General features: G+C 45.6%; 2 protein-coding genes across 2 annotated transcripts in view; one reads left to right on the top strand and one right to left on the bottom strand.

Moving 5' to 3' along the window:
- Positions 1-14788: 14788 nt before the first annotated feature.
- On the bottom strand, positions 14789-18476 carry LOC109882176 (SOSS complex subunit C-like). The gene is made up of 4 exons (XM_031826015.1): positions 18146-18476; positions 16645-16741; positions 15799-15874; positions 14789-15453 (listed from the first exon to the last, which is right to left on the bottom strand). Exons 1-4 carry the CDS (start codon positions 18162-18164, stop codon positions 15334-15336), a joined length of 312 nt encoding a protein of 103 aa, XP_031681875.1. The 5' UTR covers positions 18165-18476; the 3' UTR covers positions 14789-15333.
- Positions 18477-18507: 31 nt separating this feature from the next.
- LOC109882175 (sorting nexin-30) overlaps positions 18508-20865 on the top strand; it is a 55729-nt gene continuing 53371 nt past the window's right edge. Inside the window, 1 exon segment of the mRNA XM_031826016.1 lies at positions 18508-18801. Within this exon segment, the coding sequence (XP_031681876.1) occupies positions 18655-18801 (147 nt within the window). The 5' untranslated portion in view covers positions 18508-18654.

Raw genomic sequence — 20865 nt, 5'->3', positions numbered from 1 at the left:
ACTACGGCTTGGTGGAGGAGTTTGTCACCACTGTGTTGGACCTAGTTTCTGATCTGATGGGTTACAGAGAGAAAGTCCAACTCGTCATGGATCTGAGAGCACAGGTGAGAGAGGGGGCTGATGGGTAATGGAAAGGTGAGACTCAGGAGAACATCTTGTTTCAACACCGGGGGTAAGGTCACTTCATTAGATGTAGTTTGGTTATAATCTGAGTAGTTCTATATGGTCAACTAGGCTATACTTTTTATTATTATTTAACCTTTATTTAACTAGACAAGTCAGTTAAGAACAAATTCTTATTTACAATGACGGCCTACCCCGGGCCAAACCCTAACCCGGACGACAATAGGCCAATGGGACTCCAAATCACAGCCAGTTGTGATACAGCCCAGGATCGAACCAGGGTCTGTAGTGACGCCTCTAGCACTGAGACGCAGTGCCTTAGAGCGCTGCGCCACTCGGGGAGCCCACAGCCTTGTATTGCTATAGAAATAGGTATAGTCCCATGAAAAAGGCTTCTCCCACTTGCACACGTTTCTTATTTCCTGAAACATGAAGCGTCTACCGATAGGATTGAAAAGAGAAATGGATCAGCTCTACTGCAGTCGATATGTTTATTTTTCCCTGGCTCCACCCACCAGTCTAATTTGATTTGAATTCTTAAAAATCTAACTTTTTTTTTTTTTACTCCATCAGTTGGTTCTGGAATTGTGTCGCTCAGATCAACTAGCCGAGCGTGACACCATCCAGCCACACCTAGACAGAATGGAGACCTGTGTCATCGCTCATAGGGATAACAAGGTGCGTTCCATTGGGCAAAACACATCCCATTATGCTAAACGCATTCCATTGGCTAAACACATTCCATTGGGCTAAACGCATTCAATTATGCTAACGCATTCCATTATGCTAAACACATTCCATTGGCTACAGCATTCCGTTGGGCTCCTGCATTCCATTGGCTAAACGCATTCCATTGGCTAACGCATTCCATTATACAAATATATTCCATTATGCTAAACGCATTCCATTGGCTAATGCATTCCACTGTGCTAAATGCATTCCATTGGCTAACACATTCTATTGGACTAAACGCATTCCATTGGACTAAACGCATTCCATTGGCTAACACATTCCATTATGCTAAATGCATTCCATTGGCTAATGCATTCCACTAGGCTAAACGCATTCCATTATACGAATATATTCCATTATGCTAATGCATTCCATTGGCTAACACATTCCATTGGACTAAACACATTCCATTAGTTTTAGTCACATAAACTTTTCGTCTGTAAAAATTGATGTAAATTGTATGGATGAGGACGTGTCCTCTTCGCTGACCATCACCATAGGACTCCTACACATGGATGAAATCATCGGGCCAGTTTGGCCTCTCCCTAACGCTGCTGGTTAATACCAAAACAGAGAGAGAGAATTAGGACTGATCTGGGTCATTATGCAGGTTGACATTTATTGTGATGAGTCTTGTCCTGGAGGCAGAAATGAGTGATTTATCCCTTAGATAGGCCAGCTGCAAAGTCAGAATTTAAAACAAAGATGTGTTTTTATGACTTTGTGCCTGGTCCTGCTATTGACTACTACAGAGCTGCCCTGGTTCTGCTATTGACCACTCTACAGAGCTGCCCTGGTCCTGCTATTGACCACTCTACAGAGCTGACCTGGTCCTGCTATTGACTACTACAGAGCTGCCCTGGTTCTGCTATTGACCACTCTACAGAGCTGCCCTGGTCCTGCTATTGACCACTCTACAGAGCTGCCCTGGTTCTGCTATTGACCACTACAGAGCTGCCCTGGTCCTGCTATTGACCACTCTACAGAGCTGACCTGGTCCTGCTATTGACCACTCTACAGAGCTGACCTGGTTCTGCTATTGACCACTCTACAGAGCTGCCCTGGTTCTGCTATTGACCACTCTACAGAGCTGCCCTGGTTCTGCTATTGACCACTACAGAGCTGCCCTGGTTCTGCTATTGACCACTCTACAGAGCTGACCTGGTCCTGCTATTGACCACTCTACAGAGCTGACCTGGTTCTGCTATTGACCACTCTACAGAGCTGCCCTGGTTCTGCTATTGACCACTCTACAGAGCTGCCCTGGTCTAGCTATTGACCACTCTACAGAGCTGCCCTGGTCTAGCTATTGACCACTCTACAGAGCTGCCCTGGTCCTGCTATTGATCACTCTACAGAGCTGCCCTGGTTCTGCTATTGACCACTCTACAGAGCTGCCCTGGTCTAGCTATTGACCACACTACAGAGCTGCCCTGGTCTAGCTATTGACCACACTACAGAGCTGCCCTGGTTCTGCTATTGACCACACTACAGAGCTGACCTGGTTCTGCTATTGACCACTACAGAGCTGCCCTGGTCCTGCTATTGACCACTCTACAGAGCTGACCTGGTCCTACTATTGACCACTACAGAGCTGCCCTGGTCCTGCTATTGACCACTCTACAGAGCTGCCCTGGTCCTGCTATTGACCACTCTACAGAGCTGCCCTGGTTCTGCTATTGACCACTACAGAGCTGCCCTGGTCCTGCTATTGACCACTCTACAGAGCTGACCTGGTCCTGCTATTGACCACTCTACAGAGCTGACCTGGTTCTGCTATTGACCACTCTACAGAGCTGCCCTGGTTCTGCTATTGACCACTCTACAGAGCTGCCCTGGTTCTGCTATTGACCACTACAGAGCTGCCCTGGTTCTGCTATTGACCACTCTACAGAGCTGACCTGGTCCTGCTATTGACCACTCTACAGAGCTGACCTGGTTCTGCTATTGACCACTCTACAGAGCTGCCCTGGTTCTGCTATTGACCACTCTACAGAGCTGCCCTGGTCTAGCTATTGACCACTCTACAGAGCTGCCCTGGTCTAGCTATTGACCACTCTACAGAGCTGCCCTGGTCCTGCTATTGATCACTCTACAGAGCTGCCCTGGTTCTGCTATTGACCACTCTACAGAGCTGCCCTGGTCTAGCTATTGACCACACTACAGAGCTGCCCTGGTCTAGCTATTGACCACACTACAGAGCTGCCCTGGTTCTGCTATTGACCACACTACAGAGCTGACCTGGTTCTGCTATTGACCACTACAGAGCTGCCCTGGTCCTGCTATTGACCACTCTACAGAGCTGACCTGGTCCTACTATTGACCACTACAGAGCTGCCCTGGTCCTGCTATTGACCACTCTACAGAGCTGACCTGGTTCTGCTATTGACCACTCTACAGAGCTGACCTGGTTCTGCTATTGACCACCCTACAGAGCTGCCCTGGTTCTGCTATTGACCACCCTACAGAGCTGCCCTGGTTCTGCTATTGATCACCCTACAGAGCTGCCCTGGACTAGCTATTGACCACCCTACAGAGATGCCCTGGTCTAGCTATTGACCACCCTACAGAGCTGCCCTGGTTTTGCTTTTGACCACTCTACAGAGCTGCCCTGGACTAGCTATTGACCACCCTACAGAGCTGCCCTGGTTCTGCTATTGACCACTCTACAGAGCTGCCCTGGCTCTACTATTGACCACTCTACAGAGCTGCCCTGGTCTAGCTATTGACCCCTCTACAGAGTTGCCCTGGTTCTGCTATTGACCACCCTACAGAGCTGCCCTGGTTCTGCTATTGGCCACTCTACAGAGCTGCCCTGGTTCTGCTATTGGCCACTCTACAGAGCTGCCCTGGTTCTGCTATTGACCACTCTACAGAGCTGCCCTGGTTCTGCTATTGACCACTCTACAGAGCTGCCCTGGTTCTGCTATTGACCACCCTTCAGAGCTGCCCTGGTCCTGCTATTGACCACCCTACAGCGCTGCCCTGGTCCTGCTATTGACCACTCTACAGCGCTGCCCTGGTTCTGCTATTGACCACTCTACAGAGCTGCCCTGGTTCTGCTATTTACCACTCTACAGAGCTGCCCTGGTTCTGCTATTGACCACCCTACAGAGCTGCCCTGGTTCTGCTATTGACCACCCTACAGAGATGCCCTGGTTCTGCTATTGATCACCCTACAGAGCTGCCCTGGACTAGCTATTGACCACCCTACAGAGCTGCCCTGGTCTAGCTATTGACCACCCTACAGAGCTGCCCTGGTTCTGCTATTGACCACCCTACAGAGTTGCCCTGGTCTAGCTATTGACCACCCTACAGAGCTGCCCTGGTCTAGCTATTGACCACTCTACAGAGCTGCCCTGGTTCTGCTATTGACCACCCTACAGAGCTGCCCTGGTTCTGCTATTGATGACCCTATAGAGCTGCCCTGTTCTAGCTATTGACCACCCTACAGAGCTGCCCTGGTTCTGCTATTGACCACCTTACAGAGCTGCCCTGGTTCTGCTATTGACCGTCCTACAAAGCTGCCCTGGTTCTGCTATTGGCCACTCTACAGAGCTGCCCTGGTTCTGCTATAGGCCACTCTACAGAGCTGCCCTGGTTCTGCTATTGACCACTCTACAGAGCTGCCCTGGTTCTGCTATTGACCACTCTACAGAGCTGCCCTGGTTCTGCTATTGACCACCCTTCAGAGCTGCCCTGGTCCTGCTATTGACCACTCTACAGCGCTGCCCTGGTCCTGCTATTGACCACTCTACAGCGCTGCCCTGGTTCTGCCATTGACCACTCTACAGAGCTGCCCTGGTTCTGCTATTTACCACTCTACAGAGCTGCCCTGGTTCTGCTATTGACCACCCTACAGAGCTACCCTGGTTCTGCTATTGACCACCCTACAGAGCTGCCCTGGTTCTGCTATTTACCAACCTACAGAGCTGCCCTGGTTCTGCTGTTGACCACTCTACAGAGCTGCCCTGGTCTAGCTATTGACCACTCTACAGAGCTGCCCTGGTCTAGCTATTGACCACTCTACAGAGCTGCCCTGGTTCTGCTATTGACCACCCTACAGAGCTGCCCTGGTTCTGCTATTTACCACCCTACAGAGCTGCCCTGGTTCTGCTATTGACCACCCTACAGAGATGCCCTGGTTCTGCTATTGATCACCCTACAGAGCTGCCCTGGACTAGCTATTGACCACCCTACAGAGCTGCCCTGGTTCTGCTATTGACCACCCTACAGAGTTGCCCTGGTCTAGCTATTGACCACTCTACAGAGCTGCCCTGGTCTAGCTATTGACCACTCTACAGAGCTGCCCTGGTCTAACTATTGACCACTCTACAGAGCTGCCCTGGACTAGCTATTGACCACCCTACAGAGCTGCCCTGGTTCTGCTATTGACCACTCTACAGAGCTGCCCTGGACTAGCTATTGACCACCCTACAGAGCTGCCCTGGTTCTGCTATTGACCACCCTACAGAGCTGCCCTGGTTCTGCTATTGACCATCCTACAGAGCTGCCCTGGTTCTGCTATTGGCCACTCTACAGAGTTGCCCTGGTTCTGCTATTGGCCACTCTACAGAGTTGCCCTGGTTCTGCTATTGACCACCTTACAGAGTTGCCCTGGTTCTGCTATTGGCCACTCTACAGAGCTGACCTGGTTCTGCTATTGACCACCTTACAGTGTTGTCTCTCAAATACATGTATTTATTTTATTTATTTTATTTTACCTTTATTGAACCAGGTAGGCTGGTTGAGAACACCTTTATTTAACCAGGTAGGCAAGTTGAGAACACCTTTATTTAACCAGGTAGGCTAGTTGAGAACACCTTTATTTAACCAGGTAGGCTAGTTGAGAACACCTTTATTTAACCAGGTAGGCTAGTTGAGAACACCTTTATTTAACCAGGTAGGCTAGTTGAGAACACCTTTATTTAACCAGGTAGGCTAGTTGAGAACACCTTTATTTAACCAGGTAGGCTAGTTGAGAACACCTTTATTTAACCAGGTAGGCTAGTTGAGAACACCTTTATTTAACCAGGTAGGCTAGTTGAGAACACCTTTATTTAACCAGGTAGGCTAGTTGAGAACACCTTTATTTAACCAGGTAGGCAAGTTGAGAACACCTTTATTTAACCAGGTAGGCAAGTTGAGAACACCTTTATTTAACCAGGTAGGCTAGTTGAGAACACCTTTATTTAACCAGGTAGGCTAGTTGAGAACACCTTTATTTAACCAGGTAGGCAAGTTGAGAACACCTTTATTTAACCAGGTAGGCAAGTTGAGAACACCTTTATTTAACCAGGTAGGCAAGTTGAGAACACCTTTATTTAACCAGGTAGGCTAGTTGAGAACACCTTTATTTAACCAGGTAGGCTAGTTGAGAACACCTTTATTTAACCAGGTAGGCTAGTTGAGAACAAGTTCTCATTTACAATTGCGACCTGGCCAAGATAAAGCAAAGCAGTTCGACAGATAAAACGACACAGAGTTACACATGGAGTAAAAACAAACATACAGTCAATAATGCAGTATAAACAAGTCTATATACAATGTGAGCAAATGAGGTGAGAAGGGAGGTAAAGGCAAAAAAGGCCATGATGGCAAAGTAAATACAATATAGCAAGTAAAATACTGGAATGGTAGTTTTGCAATGGAAGAATGTGCAAAGTAGAAATAAAAAATAATGGGGTGCAAAGGAGCAAAATAAATAAATAAATAAAAATTAAATACAGTTGGGAAAGAGGTAGTTGTTTGGGCTAAATTATAGGTGGGCTATGTACAGGTGCAGTAATCTGTGAGCTGCTCTGACAGTTGGTGCTTAAAGCTAGTGAGGGAGATAAGTGTTTCCAGTTTCAGAGATTTTTGTAGTTCGTTCCAGTCATTGGCAGCAGAGAACTGGAAGGAGAGGCGGCCAAAGAAAGAATTGGTTTTGGGGGTGACTAGAGAGATATACCTGCTGGAGCGTGTGCTACAGGTGGGAGATGCTATGGTGACCAGCGAGCTGAGATAAGGGGGGACTTTACCTAGCAGGGTCTTGTAGATGACATGGAGCCAGTGGGTTTGGCGACGAGTATGAAGCGAGGGCCAGCCAACGAGAGCGTACAGGTCGCAATGGTGGGTAGTATATGGGGCTTTGGTGATAAAACGGATTGCACTGTGATAGACTGCATCCAATTTGTTGAGTAGGGTATTGGAGGCTATTTTGTAAATGACATCGCCAAAGTCGAGGATTGGTAGGATGGTCAGTTTTACAAGGGTATGTTTGGCAGCATGAGTGAAGGATGCTTTGTTGCGAAATAGGAAGCCAATTCTAGATTTAACTTTGGATTGGAGATGTTTGATATGGGTCTGGAAGGAGAGTTTACAGTCTAACCAGACACCTAAGTATTTGTAGTTGTCCACGTATTCTAAGTCAGAGCTGTCTAGAGTAGTGATGTTGGACAGGCGGGTAGGTGCAGGTAGCGATCGGTTGAAGAGCATGCATTTAGTTTTACTTGTATTTAAGAGCAATTGGAGGCCACGGAAGGAGAGTTGTATGGCATTGAAGCTTGCCTGGAGGGTTGTTAACACAGTGTCCAAAGAAGGGCCGGAAGTATACAGAATGGTGTCATCTGCGTAGAGGTGGATCAGGGACTCACCAGCAGCAAGAGCGACCTCATTGATGTATACAGAGAAGAGAGTCGGTCCAAGAATTGAACCCTGTGGCACCCCCATAGAGACTGCCAGAGGTCCGGACAGCAGACCCTCCGATTTGACACACTGAACTCTATCAGAGAAGTAGTTGGTGAACCAGGCGAGGCAATCATTTGAGAAACCAAGGCTGTCGAGTCTGCCGATGAGGATATGGTGATTGACAGAGTCGAAAGCCTTGGCCAGATCAATGAATACGGCTGCACAGTAATGTTTCTTATCGATGGCGGTTAAGATATCGTTTAGGACATTGAGCGTGGCTGAGGTGCACCCATGACCAGCTCTGAAACCGGATTGCATAGCAGAGAAGGTATGGTGAGATTCGAAATGGTCGGTAATCTGTTTGTTGACTTGGCTTTCGAAGACCTTAGAAAGGCACGGTAGGATAGATATAGGTCTGTAGCAGTTTGGGTCAAGAGTGTCCCCCCCTTTGAAGAGGGGGATGACCGCAGCTGCTTTCCAATCTTTGGGAATCTCAGACGACACGAAAGAGAGGTTGAACAGGCTAGTAATAGGGGTGGCAACAATTTCGGCAGATAATTTTAGAAAGAAAGGGTCCAGATTGTCTAGCCCGGCTGATTTGTAGGGGTCCAGATTTTGCAGCTCTTTCAGAACATCAGCTGAATGGATTTGGGAGAAGGAGAAATGGGGAAGGCTTGGGCGAGTTGCTGTTGGGGGTGCAGTGCTGTTGTCCGGGGTAGGAGTAGCCAGGTGGAAAGCATGGCCAGCCGTAGAAAAATGCTTATTGAAATTCTCAATTATGGTGGATTTATCAGTGGTGACAGTGTTTCCTATCTTCAGTGCAGTGGGCAGCTGGGAGGAGGTGTTCTTATTCTCCATGGACTTTACATTGTCCCAAAACTTTTTTGAGTTAGTGTTGCAGGAAGCAAATTTCTGCTTGAAAAAGCTAGCCTTGGCTTTTCTAACTGCCTGTGTATAATGATTTCTAGCTTCCCTGAACAGCTGCATATCACGGGGGCTGTTCGATGCTAATGCAGAACGCCATAGGATGTTTTTGTGTTGGTTAAGGGCAGTCAGGTCTGGGGAGAACCAAGGGCTATATCTGTTCCTGGTTCTAAATTTCTTAAATGGGGCATGTTTATTTAAGATGGTTAGGAAGGCATTTAAAAAAAATATCCAGGCATCCTCTACTGACGGGATGAGATCAATATCCTTCCAGGATACCCCGGCCAGGTCGATTAGAAAGGCCTGCTCGCAGAAGTGTTTCAGGGAGCGTTTTACAGTGATGAGTGGAGGTCGTTTGACCGCTGACCCATTACGGATGCAGGCAATGAGGCAGGATGCAGGCAATACATCTTTAATTGTTGGTTAGCTAGAGATATTTTGTTGTTGTTGCCATATTAACATGGACATGAAATCAGTCAAAACACCTCAAAACAATACATGGTATTAAGAACGAGATGAAACGAGACACATCACGTTAAATATTCCCCACATGACGGTTTATTGTCATTTTTTCTATCAATCTGGCCGTCTAGAATCGCAGCATTGCTGACTTCTGCCCCATGGAAGCGCTCACATTGTTTTCGTAACTTTGTCAACTAACCCAGGTTATCGACACGTCTACTATTCTTTATTTAGAAGAATTCTGAATTTCCGTGACCCGGAAGTATTTTTTTGTATGTAGGTCGACTTTTGTCAACAAAACATTTAATTGCTAAATCACTAGCTACGTGAGGCTTATTTAATCGATATAAATGACGGAATGGTTAGGTTGTTACGAATGCACTGGTGTAAGTGGATGCACGTAACATTTTGGCAACTTTGGAGAAGAAAAAAAACATACTTCGGAATTGTGCATGTTATTCTCATGCGTATCTGTACTCTCATTGGCTAGAACGGTTCCACCTGATCTCGCCTCCGCCCGACTGCCTTCTGTCTTGGAGAAGAGGTATTTACATTGTTAGAGTGGTCACTCGACTGTCTTGTCAATATAATATTACATCCTGCCTCTAGACCCAAACTGTTATAGACCTATATAGACCTATATCCATCCTACCCTGCCCTGCCTCTAGACCCAAACTGTTACAGACCTATATCCATCCTACCCTGCCTCTAGACCCAAACTGTTACATACCTATATCCATCCTGCCCTGCCTCTAGACCCAAACTGTTACAGACCTATATCCATCCTACCCTGCCTCTAGACCCAAACTGTTATAGACCTATATCCATCCTGCCCTGCCCTGCCCTGCCTCTAGACCCCAACTGTTATAGACCTATATCCATCCTGCCCTGCCTTTATAAAGTCCTCGAAAGCCAAGTTAATAAACAGATCACTGATCTTTTAGAATCCCACCGTACCTTCTCCGCTGTGCTATCTGGTTTCCGAGCTGGTCATGGGTGCACCTCAGCCACGCTCAAGGTACTAAACGATATCATCGATAAAAGACAGTACTGTGCAGCCGTTTTCATCGACCTGGCCAAGGTTCTTATCGACAGACTCAACAGCCTTGGTTTCTCAAATGACTGCCTCGCCTGGTTCACCAACTACTTTGCAGACAGAGTTCAGTGTGTTAAATCGGAGGGCCTGTTGTCCGGACCTCTGGCAGTCTCTATGGGGGTACTACAGGGTTCAATTCTTGGGCCGACTCATTTCTCGGTATATATCAACGATGTCGCTCTTGCTGCTGGTGATTCTCTGATCCACCTCTACGCAGACGACACCATTCTGTATACATCTGGCCCTTCTTTGGACACTGTGTTAACTAACCTCCAAATGAGCTTTAATGCCATACAACACTCCTTTCCTGGCCTCCAACTGCTCTTAAACGCTAGTAAAACCAAATGCATGCTTTTCAACCGTTCGCTGCCAGCACCCGCCCGCCTAACTAGCATCAATGTCAATGAATAACATTCACACATAGGTGTTGATTTTGTCCAGGTGGGAAAGATCAGTGTGGAGTGCAATAGAGACTGCATTATCTGTGGATCTGTTGGGGTGGTATGCAAATTGGAGTGGGTCTAGGGTTTCTGGGATGATGGTGTTGATGTGAGCCATGACCAGCCTTTCAAAGCACTTCATGGCTACAGACGTGAGTGCTACGGTTCGGTAGTCATTTAGGCAGGTTACTTGAGTGTTCTTGGGCACAGACACTATGGTGGTCTGCTTAAAACATGTTTGTATTACAGACTCGGACAAGGAGAGGTTGAAAATGTCAGTGAAGACACTTGCTAGTGGGTCAGCGCATGTTCACAGTACACGTCCTGGTAATCCGTCTGGCCCTGCGGCCTTGGTAATCCGTCTGGCCCTGCGGCCTTGGTAATCCGTCTGGCCCTGCGGCCTTGGTAATCCATCTGGCCCTGCGGCCTTGGTAATCCGTCTGGCCCTGCGGCCTTGTGTTTCGGCTGTGTTTCCTTTGTAGTCTGTAATGGTTTGCAGGCCCTGCCACATCCGACGAGCGTCAGAGCCGGTGTAGTACAACTCTATCTTAGTCCTGTATTGGTGCTTTGCCTGTTTGATGGTTCGTCGGAGGGCATAGCGGGATTTCTTATAAGCTTCCAGGTTAGAGTCCCGCTCCTTGAAAGTGGCAGCTCTAGCCTTTAGCTCAGTGCGGATGTTGCCTGTAATCCATGGCTTCTGGTTGGGATATGTGCGTACGGTCACTATGCGGACGACGTCATCGATGCACTTATTGACGAACCCAATGACAGATGTGGTGTACTCCTCAATGCCATTGGAAGAATTCCGGAACATATTCCAGTCTGTGATAGCAAAACAGTCACGTAGCTTAGCATCTACTTCATCTGACCACTCACTGGTGGTTCCTGCTTTAATTTTAGCTTGTAAGCAGGAATGAGGAGGAAATAATTATGGTCAGATTTGCCAAATGGAGGGCGAGGGAGAGCTTTGTATGCATCTCTGTGTATGGAGTATAGGTTGTCCATAGTTATTTTCCCCTCTGGTTGCACATTTAACATGTTGGTAGAAATGAGGTAGAGCTGCTTTAAGTTTCCCTGCATTATTAAAGTCCCCGGCTACTAGTCGCCTCCGGGTGATCATTTTCTTGTTTGCTTATGAGTACAGCTCATTCAATGATGGACTGGCACAGCTGTTAACGACCCACATTACTCTAATGGTGATGCGTCTTTACACATTTTAAATCAAAATGCCTCAAGTCAATCGCTTGGTCTGACATGCAATACATATAAATACAGTGAAGTACAAAAGATAAAGAAGTGTTTTTTTTTTTACAGAACTGTAAACTTCAAGGAGTAGGCCAGGACATTCAAGTAGTTGGTTTTGATGGTGCCCGCTGATTTAATGTGGCTCATTTCACACTGGTTTTTAGAGTCCCACAATAAGAGCTTACACAATCGTATTTGTGTAAGTTCTACGTCGTTCTGTTGGTGCCACTGAGTAGGTAGGCTGATACCCCATTTCATGGATGCACAATCTCTAGTTTAATCTGTAAAATGCATATTAGCATAAAGTCTAATACATACAGATTTTACCAGTGTTTTCTGTTTATTGGCAATCATTTTATTTCATTTAAATAATTTAACAACATTACACATTATATATTTTTTTGCCTTATCTATTCCAAATATGACTTGATTCCACCATTTGTGTCATTTCCAATGGTGGTGGTGGTGGGGGGGGGGCTTTTATTTTGAAGGCGAAACTCAAATGGCATTATTATGGCTATTTTCACACAGGTCCAGTTCGTGTGTGTGTGTGTGGGTGTGTGGTGGGGGGTTATGTTAGGAGACATAGGAAGTGTGTTCGCTGTAAAGGTAAGTGTTTCTGATAACACACAGGTGTCTTTTTTGTTCTAATGACTGAGTAACCAACGCGTAGCACCAGCTACACCAAGCGACCGCTAACCTCAGTTAGCGGGCTGATTACTATACCTAACTAGTTGAACATTTTATTTAGACAACATTCAGGTATTATAGTAGTGAAGTACTGATTTTAAAACAAACAAACGCTTACTAGTCTAGAAAAGTAAACAACCAATGGACCAGTCGTTTACAGTAGATTCAAAGCATTTCATTTCCTAATCATAATCAACTAGTGAGACCGTTGTAAAAGATCAGGCCATTCTCAGCCTGCTGTGTTGGTGGTTTTGTCTTGACACCATGGATCCACTTAACTGGTTTTATAATTCACCTCTACACACACACTTCCAATCACCAGGAAATTGTGTTTTTGGGGTTTTGAAATAGCTTTACTGAAAGATTGTGGAGACTCGTTTTTAATGTATAGACTGCTCTACGTAGACTCAGAGCACTAGGTTACCCAACGTAGTACTATAGGTTACCCAACGTAGTACTATAGGCTACCCAACGTAGTACTATAGGTTACCCAACGTAGTACTATAGGTTACCCAACGTAGTACTATAGGCTACCCAACGTAGTACTATAGGTTACCCAACGTAGTACTATAGGTTACCCAACGTAGTACTATAGGTTACCCAACGTAGTACTATAGGTTACCCAACGTAGTACTATAGGTTACCCAACGTAGTACTATAGGTTACCCAACGTAGTACTATAGGTTACCCAACGTAGTACTATAGGCTACCCAACGTAGTACTATAGGTTACCCAACGTAGTACTATAGGTTACCCAACGTAGTACTATAGGTTACCCAACGTAGTACTATAGGCTACCCAACGTAGTACTATAGGTTACCCAACGTAGTACTATAGGTTACCCAACGTAGTACTATAGGTTACCCAACGTAGTACTATAGGCTACCCAACGTAGTACTATAGGTTACCCAACGTAGTACTATAGGTTACCCAACGTAGTACTATAGGTTACCCAACGTAGTACTATAGGCTACCCAACGTAGTACTATAGGTTACCCAACGTAGTACTATAGGTTACCCACCGTAGTACTATAGGTTACCCAACGTAGTACTATAGGTTACCCAACGTAGTACTATAGGTTACCCAACGTAGTACTATAGGTTACCCAACGTAGTACTATAGGTTACCCAACGTAGTACTATAGGTTACCCAACGTAGTACTATAGGTTACCCAACGTAGTACTATAGGTTACCCAACGTAGTACTATAGGTTACCCAACGTAGTACTATAGGTTACCCAACGTAGTACTATAGGCTACCCAACGTAGTACTATAGGCTACCCAACGTAGTACTATAGGTTACCCAACGTAGTACTATAGGTTACCCAACGTAGTACTATAGGTTACCCAACGTAGTACTATAGGTTACCCAACGTAGTACTATAGGTTACCCAACGTAGTACTATAGGTTACCCAACGTAGTACTATAGGTTACCCAACGTAGTAATATAGGTTACCCAACGTAGTACTATAGGCTACCCAACGTAGTACTATATGTTACCCAACGTAGTACTATAGGTTACCCAACGTAGTACTATAGGTTACCCAACGTAGTACTATAGGTTACCCAACGTAGTACTATAGGCTACCCAACGTAGTACTATAGGTTACCCACCGTAGTACTATAGGTTACCCAACGTAGTACTATAGGCTACCCAACGTAGTACTATAGGCTACCCAACGTAGTACTATAGGCTACCCAACGTAGTACTATAGGTTACCCAACGTAGTACTATAGGTTACCCAACGTAGTACTATAGGTTACCCAACGTAGTACTATAGGTTACCCAACGTAGTACTATAGGTTACCCAACGTAGTACTATAGGTTACCCAACGTAGTACTATAGGTTACCCAACGTAGTACTATAGGCTACCCAACGTAGTACTATAGGCTACCCAACGTAGTACTATAGGCTACCCAACGTAGTACTATAGGTTACCCAACGTAGTACTATAGGTTACCCAACGTAGTACTATAGGCTACCCAACGTAGTACTATAGGCTACCCAATGTAGTACTATAGGCTACCCAACGTAGTACTATAGGCTACCCAACGTAGTACAATAGGCTACCCAACGTAGTACTACAGGTTACCCAACGTAGTACTATAGGTTACCCAACGTAGTACTATAGGCTACCCAACGTAGTACTATAGGCTACCCAACGTAGTACTATAGGCTACCCAACGTAGTACTATAGGCTACCCAACGTAGTACTATAGGTTACCCAACGTAGTACTATAGGTTACCCAACGTAGTACTATAGGTTACCCAACGTAGCACTATAGGTTACCCAACGTAGCACTATAGGTTACCCAACGTAGTACTATAGGCTACCCAACGTAGCTTCGATGCAATAATAGTTTTTACATTGTTTCTCTTGGTTGCGAAAAATGGAGACAGAAAATAACCATGTTACAATTTATTTTATTTTCATAAACTTTTTTTTTCTGTCTACAAAGGCAAATCTATATTGAACAAAAAACAGAAACGCAACAACTTTAAAAGAGTCAATTTAAATGAATTCATTAGGCCCTAATCTATGGATTTCACATGACTGGGCAGGGGCACAGCCATGGGTGGACCTGGTAGGCCCACCGACTGGGGAGCCAGGCCCAGCCAATCAGAATGAGTTTTTCCTCAAAGGGCTTTATTACAGACCACAATACCCCTCAGTTTCATCAGCTGTCAGTTTTAAAGTTAACAAACAAATTCTCCATTGGTCATATCCTGGAAGGTCTAGTGGCCTCCGGATGGGAAGAAACAGAGCAGGTAATGGCTAAATGTTCTGAAAAGCAGTGGGTGGCCTACAATCTCATATCACCTCTGACCAGAATATCGACAGCCAATTTCAGGTAATTTCCCGACGATTCTACAACACCAAACAGCTGATGTGTAACACACCGTGGCCAACGGCTACTTCTAGCCGTCGGTCTTTCTGCCATGTTTTCTTAAAGGTTCTGTAGTTCTGCTGCTGAAGGTGGGTCTGGTTGTGGCAGCACGGGGAGGATCAGGTTCCCGAAGGACGAGTCTTGAGTGATGAAGAAACCAGAAGAGTGTGTATGGGCATGCTGTAACAACAACAACAACAACAAAAAACACAAGGAAGATGAGTTACACAATAATGTACGAGAACAATAACCGCGGCAACCAGGGAGCCTTAGTCGGACAGTACAGCAACAAACTTCACTTCCTGTATATACAGAGAGCAGTATGGCTCTGGAGCCACCTATAAGCTACCCAAGGGCCCTGTTAAAAATCCCAGATCTGAAGTGGTTGGATTGGTCTAAGTTACAGTGTGGTCACCTCGCTTACATCCGTCCAATCACTTATAGATCTATGCATACTTAAAAATGGAAACAATTAAGGAAGGAAGGATGCATTTCTGAAGTTCTACAACGAGGTCAAGACCTTACCTGCAGAGCTGCTTCCTGCTGGGCAGCGATGTGCTGCTGCTCAGTGTGGTCTCTGAAGGCTTTATTCAGGGCAGGTCTGGAGAGAGGGATGAGGGGGTAGAGGTCAGGGGTCACACGCGTCACTGAATCAAGGTATGCATCCCAAATAGCACCATATTCCCTATATAGTACATGTACTACTTTTGAGTTTTGACCAGAGGCTTATGGGCCCTGGTCTATAGCAGAACACTGGGAGTGGGCCCTGGTCTATAGCAGAACACTGGGAGTGGGCCCTGGTCTATAGCAGAACACTGGGAGTGGGCCCTGGTCTATAGCAGAACACTGGGAGTGGGCCATGGTCTATAGCAGAACACTGGGAGTGGGCCCTGGTCTATAGCAGAACACTGGGAGTGGGCCCTGGTCTATAGCAGAACACTGGGAGTGGGCCATGGTCTATAGTAGAACACTGGCAGTGGGCCCTGGTCTATAGCAGAACACTGGCAGTGGGCCCTGGTCTATAGCAGAACACTGGGAGTGGGCCCTGGTCTATAGCAGAACACTGGGAGTGGGCCCTGGTCTATAGCAGAACACTGGGAGTGGGCCCTGGTCTATAGCAGAACACTGGGAGTGGGCCCTGGTCTATAGCAGAACACTGGGAGTGGGCCCTGGTCTATAGCAGAACACTGGGAGTGGGCCCTGGTCTATAGCAGAACACTGGCAGTGGGCCCTGGTCTATAGCAGAACACTGGCAGTGGGCCCTGGTGAATAGCAGAACACTATATGAGACACAACCAAGATTTATTTCACTGACACGACCCACTATTGACAGATAGTGGGGAGGAGGAGATACATGTTCATTCCTAATACCTGGCTGCAGGGTTATTCATGGATGAGTTATGTATCAAGCGTCTCTTCTCCTTGTCCAGGTCAGCCAAAATGGCCACACGGTTCTTGTTCTGGACTCCTGATGGCAGAAAAAACAGAAGATCATGGGAATAATCAGCACAAATAGCTAGCTAGCTCTTATCCAGGGCTCTATTCTAGCTAGCTCATATCCAGGGCTCTATTCTAGCTAGCTCTTATCCAGGGCTCTATTCTAGCTAGCTCTTATCCAGGGCTCTATTCTAGCTAGCTCTTATCCAGGGCTCTATTCTAGCTAGCTCTTATCCAGGGCTCTATTCTAGCTAGCTCTTATCCAGGGCTCTATTCTAGCTAGCTCTTATCCAGGGCTGTTGAAGAAGATTCAGAGCTCTATTCAATCAGATATTATTTAGCCCACATCTGCATAGCGGTTGTTTTGGCGGTGTCAGAGGAGGAACTGCGTTAGAGCTGTCAAATCCACAAGCGGCTCCATGCATTATATCTAAAGCAGACAATGTGACTCTGTGCAACCAATGGCAATAAGAGAAAACCCATGCAGCCTTGTTCGCAAATTGAAACATTGGAATGTGAGATGTAATCTACACTTCGATTAGGATGATAGAAATCGTCATTATTTCGTGGAAATGTAACAAGCACACTAAATCGTTTGATAAACTGATTATGGCAGTAGGCCAGTAGTTATATAAACTTATCATTATCATAAATCGGTCTGTTCAGTTATCCTCTCAGTCCGTCCCCTCACCGGGCTCGAACCAGGGACCCTCTGCACACAGACAACAGTCACCCTCGAAGCATCTTTACCCAGCGCTCCACCACTAACTAGCTAGCCGTTTAACATCGGTTACATCAGTCTTTACCCAACAAGGTCACGTTAAGATATCAGTTAACCAGTGCTTTTGTGGCGAATCCACTGTACTGGTTCAGGTGCCACGTTTATGGTCATGTCGCAGCCGTGTGCAGGAGGGAGATCCCAAGATGTGGGAAGTGTGCAGGAGGGCATGGGACAGAGGATTGTGTCATTTCGGTGGATAAAGTTGCGTCAACTGTAGGGGTGCTCATGTTGCTGGGGATCGGAAGTGTCCGGAGGGAAGGTGGCAGGTTGATGTGGCCAGAGTCAGAATAGTATTGGGGGCGGTAAAGCAACATAGACGGCAACCGCCATTAAACCTCACAGGAAGATAGTTTAATCATTAGGTAGACATTTCAGATGTGTCCATATAAAAACAGGACTATTGGGGAAATCGTTCTTCTTGCAAAGCATGTAAACGTTTTAAAAACGAATTATTACATGAATCTGACTATCCACAATAACCGTATTGTTGTGTGTCCGTATCCCCGATTTGACAGCTCCAACGCGGTTACACCACTTGAGGTAGAAAGACATGAATTTCCGCGATGCGGATTGAATTGAGCCCCAGGACTCTGCATCAACAAGCCGCACAAAACGCCCTGGATATTCGACCCTGTCTTTTACTACTTGACTTACCCGGTGCAGGCGACGCCATGTCAGAAAGACTTGTTGCAGCCTAAACAATATAAAACATTAAATAGAGCCAGCTATCACAGTGTTAGTTAACATCTACACTGGGGACAGACGAATCGACCACGGATAGCAGATGTTTCAGATTTTACTCATCGTTCAAATAGCTACACAACTATCACATATAATCGTATGTTTAACTCCAACTAAACTACTTCGCTAGATACAGAAACAAACACCGCTAAATTACTTTTTTTTGTACTCTGTCAGCATGTCAACAAAAGTCACGTGATTGCTGAAAGTGTCATTACTTCCGGTTACTGTTATTCTACTTCCGCGACTGCGCAGTGCCAGTCAGCTGAAAGCTTTTGGTTACAACTAGAGTGTCCAGCGTTTGATATACGGGATACATGGGAAATAATCACACAGACACACACACAAAAACTCGCATTCCAGGCCAAAAAAACGAAGATATTTCCCGGTAAATCCGTTCTCGGATTCCCATCGCTTGTACAATGAGTGCTGGCACCCCAAAATCGCTGGCATCTTCGGGGCAAAAGCCCATTCAGGAGATCTGTCATCCGCTTGGAGCCGAGGAGACAGCGTCGGTCCTCACACCCAGTCCAGATGTCGGAAACACCATTACCAGCATCGGAGGGAAGGTACAAAAAATATATAGATATAGATTGCTAGAAAACCTAAATAAATAGATAGTTCGGCCAGTATTCTGTACTTTCATGTGCTGATGTAGTTTTAGGATGATAGAAATGCCCTAGGCTAGACAATCTATCTAAAAAGGACACATGAGCACCAACGAAGTTCGTAGGAGTATATCAAATGAAATCTAATTGTCTATATATTTTTTTATCAATTAAGGCATATATAAATTTTTAACTATTTTCCATCCTAAAAATTAAGAATAAGCAAAGGCTTTGGTCTCTTGTCAAACAGATGGAAAAGAGATCTTAGACAACATCTACCAGAACAAGTCTTAAAAGAGACTCAATAATGTTGACCTAAAGCCCCCTGCCAACTAATATCAACACATATTGAGTTTTGGAGAAATTATTATATAATATATATAACCCTAAGTTTATGAAACATTGACTTGTACCTTGTAATTTTGTTAAAACCCACATATGTTTCGTGAGTCCTCGTGAGGAGGGAGGACAATGAAAGTTATGTTCATAGTGTCTCCTGTTACTGTCCTCTCTTCCACTGACTGTTATGTTCAGCTCATAGTGTCTCCTGTTATGTTCAGCTCATAGTGTCTCCTGTTATGTTCAGCTCATAGTGTCTCCTGTTATGTTCAGTTCATAGTGTCTCCTGTTATGTTCAGTTCATAGTGTCTCCTGTTATGTTCAGTTCATAGTGTCTCCTGTTATGTTCAGCTCATAGTGTCTCCTGTTACTGTCCTCTCTTCCACTGACTGTTATGTTCAGCTCATAGTGTCTCCTGTTACTGTCCTCCCTTCTACTGACTGTTATGTTCAGCTCATAGTGTCTCCTGTTACTGTCCTCCCTTCCACTGACTGTTATGTTCAGCTCATAGTGTCTCCTGTTATGTTCAGCTCATAGTGTCTCCTGTTATGTTCAGCTCATAGTGTCTCCTGTTATGTTCAGCTCATAGTGTCTCCTGTTACTGTCCTCCCTTCCACTGACTTATGTTCAGCTCATAGTGTCTCCTGTTATGTTCAGCTCATAGTGTCTCCTGTTATGTTCAGCTCATAGTGTCTCCTGTTACTGTCCTCTCTTCCACTGACTGTTATGTTCAGTTCATAGTGTCTCCTGTTACTGTCCTCTCTTCTACTGACTGTTATGTTCAGCTCATAGTGTCTCCTGTTACTGTCCTCTCTTCCACTGACTGTTATGTTCAGTTCATAGTGTCTCCTGTTACTGTCCTCTCTTCCACTGACTGTTATGTTCAGCTCATAGTGTCTCCTGTTACTGTCCTCCCTTCTACTGACTGTTATGTTCAGCTCATAGTGTCTCCTGTTACTGTCCTCCCTTCCACTGACTGTTATGTTCAGCTCATAGTGTCTCCTGTTATGTTCAGCTCATAGTGTCTCCTGTTATGTTCAGCTCATAGTGTCTTCTGTTATGTTCAGCTCATAGTGTCTCCTGTTACTGTCCTCCCTTCCACTGACTTATGTTCAGCTCATAGTGTCTCCTGTTATGTTCAGCTCATAGTGTCTCCTGTTATGTTCAGCTCATAGTGTCTCCTGTTACTGTCCTCTCTTCCACTGACTGTTATGTTCAGTTCATAGTGTCTCCTGTTACTGTCCTCTCTTCTACTGACTGTTATGTTCAGCTCATAGTGTCTCCTGTTACTGTCCTCTCTTCCACTGACTGTTATGTTCAGTTCATAGTGTCTCCTGTTACTGTCCTCTCTTCCACTGACTGTTATGTTCAGCTCATAGTGTCTCCTGTTACTGTCCTCTCTTCCACTGACTGTTATGTTCAGCTCATAGTGTCTCCTGTTACTGTCCTCTCTTCCACTGACTGTTATGTTCAGCTCATAGTGTCTCCTGTTATGTTCAGTTCATAGTGTCTCCTGTTATGTTCAGCTCATAGTGTCTCCTGTTACTGTCCTCCCTTCTACTGACTGTTATGTTCAGCTCATAGTGTCTCCTGTTACTGTCCTCCCTTCCACTGACTGTTATGTTCAGCTCATAGTGTCTCCTGTTATGTTCAGCTCATAGTGTCTCCTGTTATGTTCAGCTCATA

This window comes from Oncorhynchus kisutch, linkage group LG6 (genome assembly GCF_002021735.2).
Source record: "Oncorhynchus kisutch isolate 150728-3 linkage group LG6, Okis_V2, whole genome shotgun sequence".
NCBI lineage: Eukaryota > Metazoa > Chordata > Actinopteri > Salmoniformes > Salmonidae > Oncorhynchus > Oncorhynchus kisutch.
Note: the sequence above shows the minus strand (reverse complement) of the source record. Positions and strands in the feature narration are given on the sequence as shown.

Bases quoted from the DNA above. Each gene is read 5' to 3' on its own strand.
- LOC109882176 (XM_031826015.1), bottom strand. The intron at 15,875-16,644 runs GTATTAGGAATG...CCCTCTCTCCAG, and splicing joins ATGAATAACCCTGCAGCCAG to ACCTGCCCTGAATAAAGCCT. The intron at 15,454-15,798 runs GTAAGGTCTTGA...TTGTTGTTACAG, and splicing joins AGCAGGAAGCAGCTCTGCAG to CATGCCCATACACACTCTTC.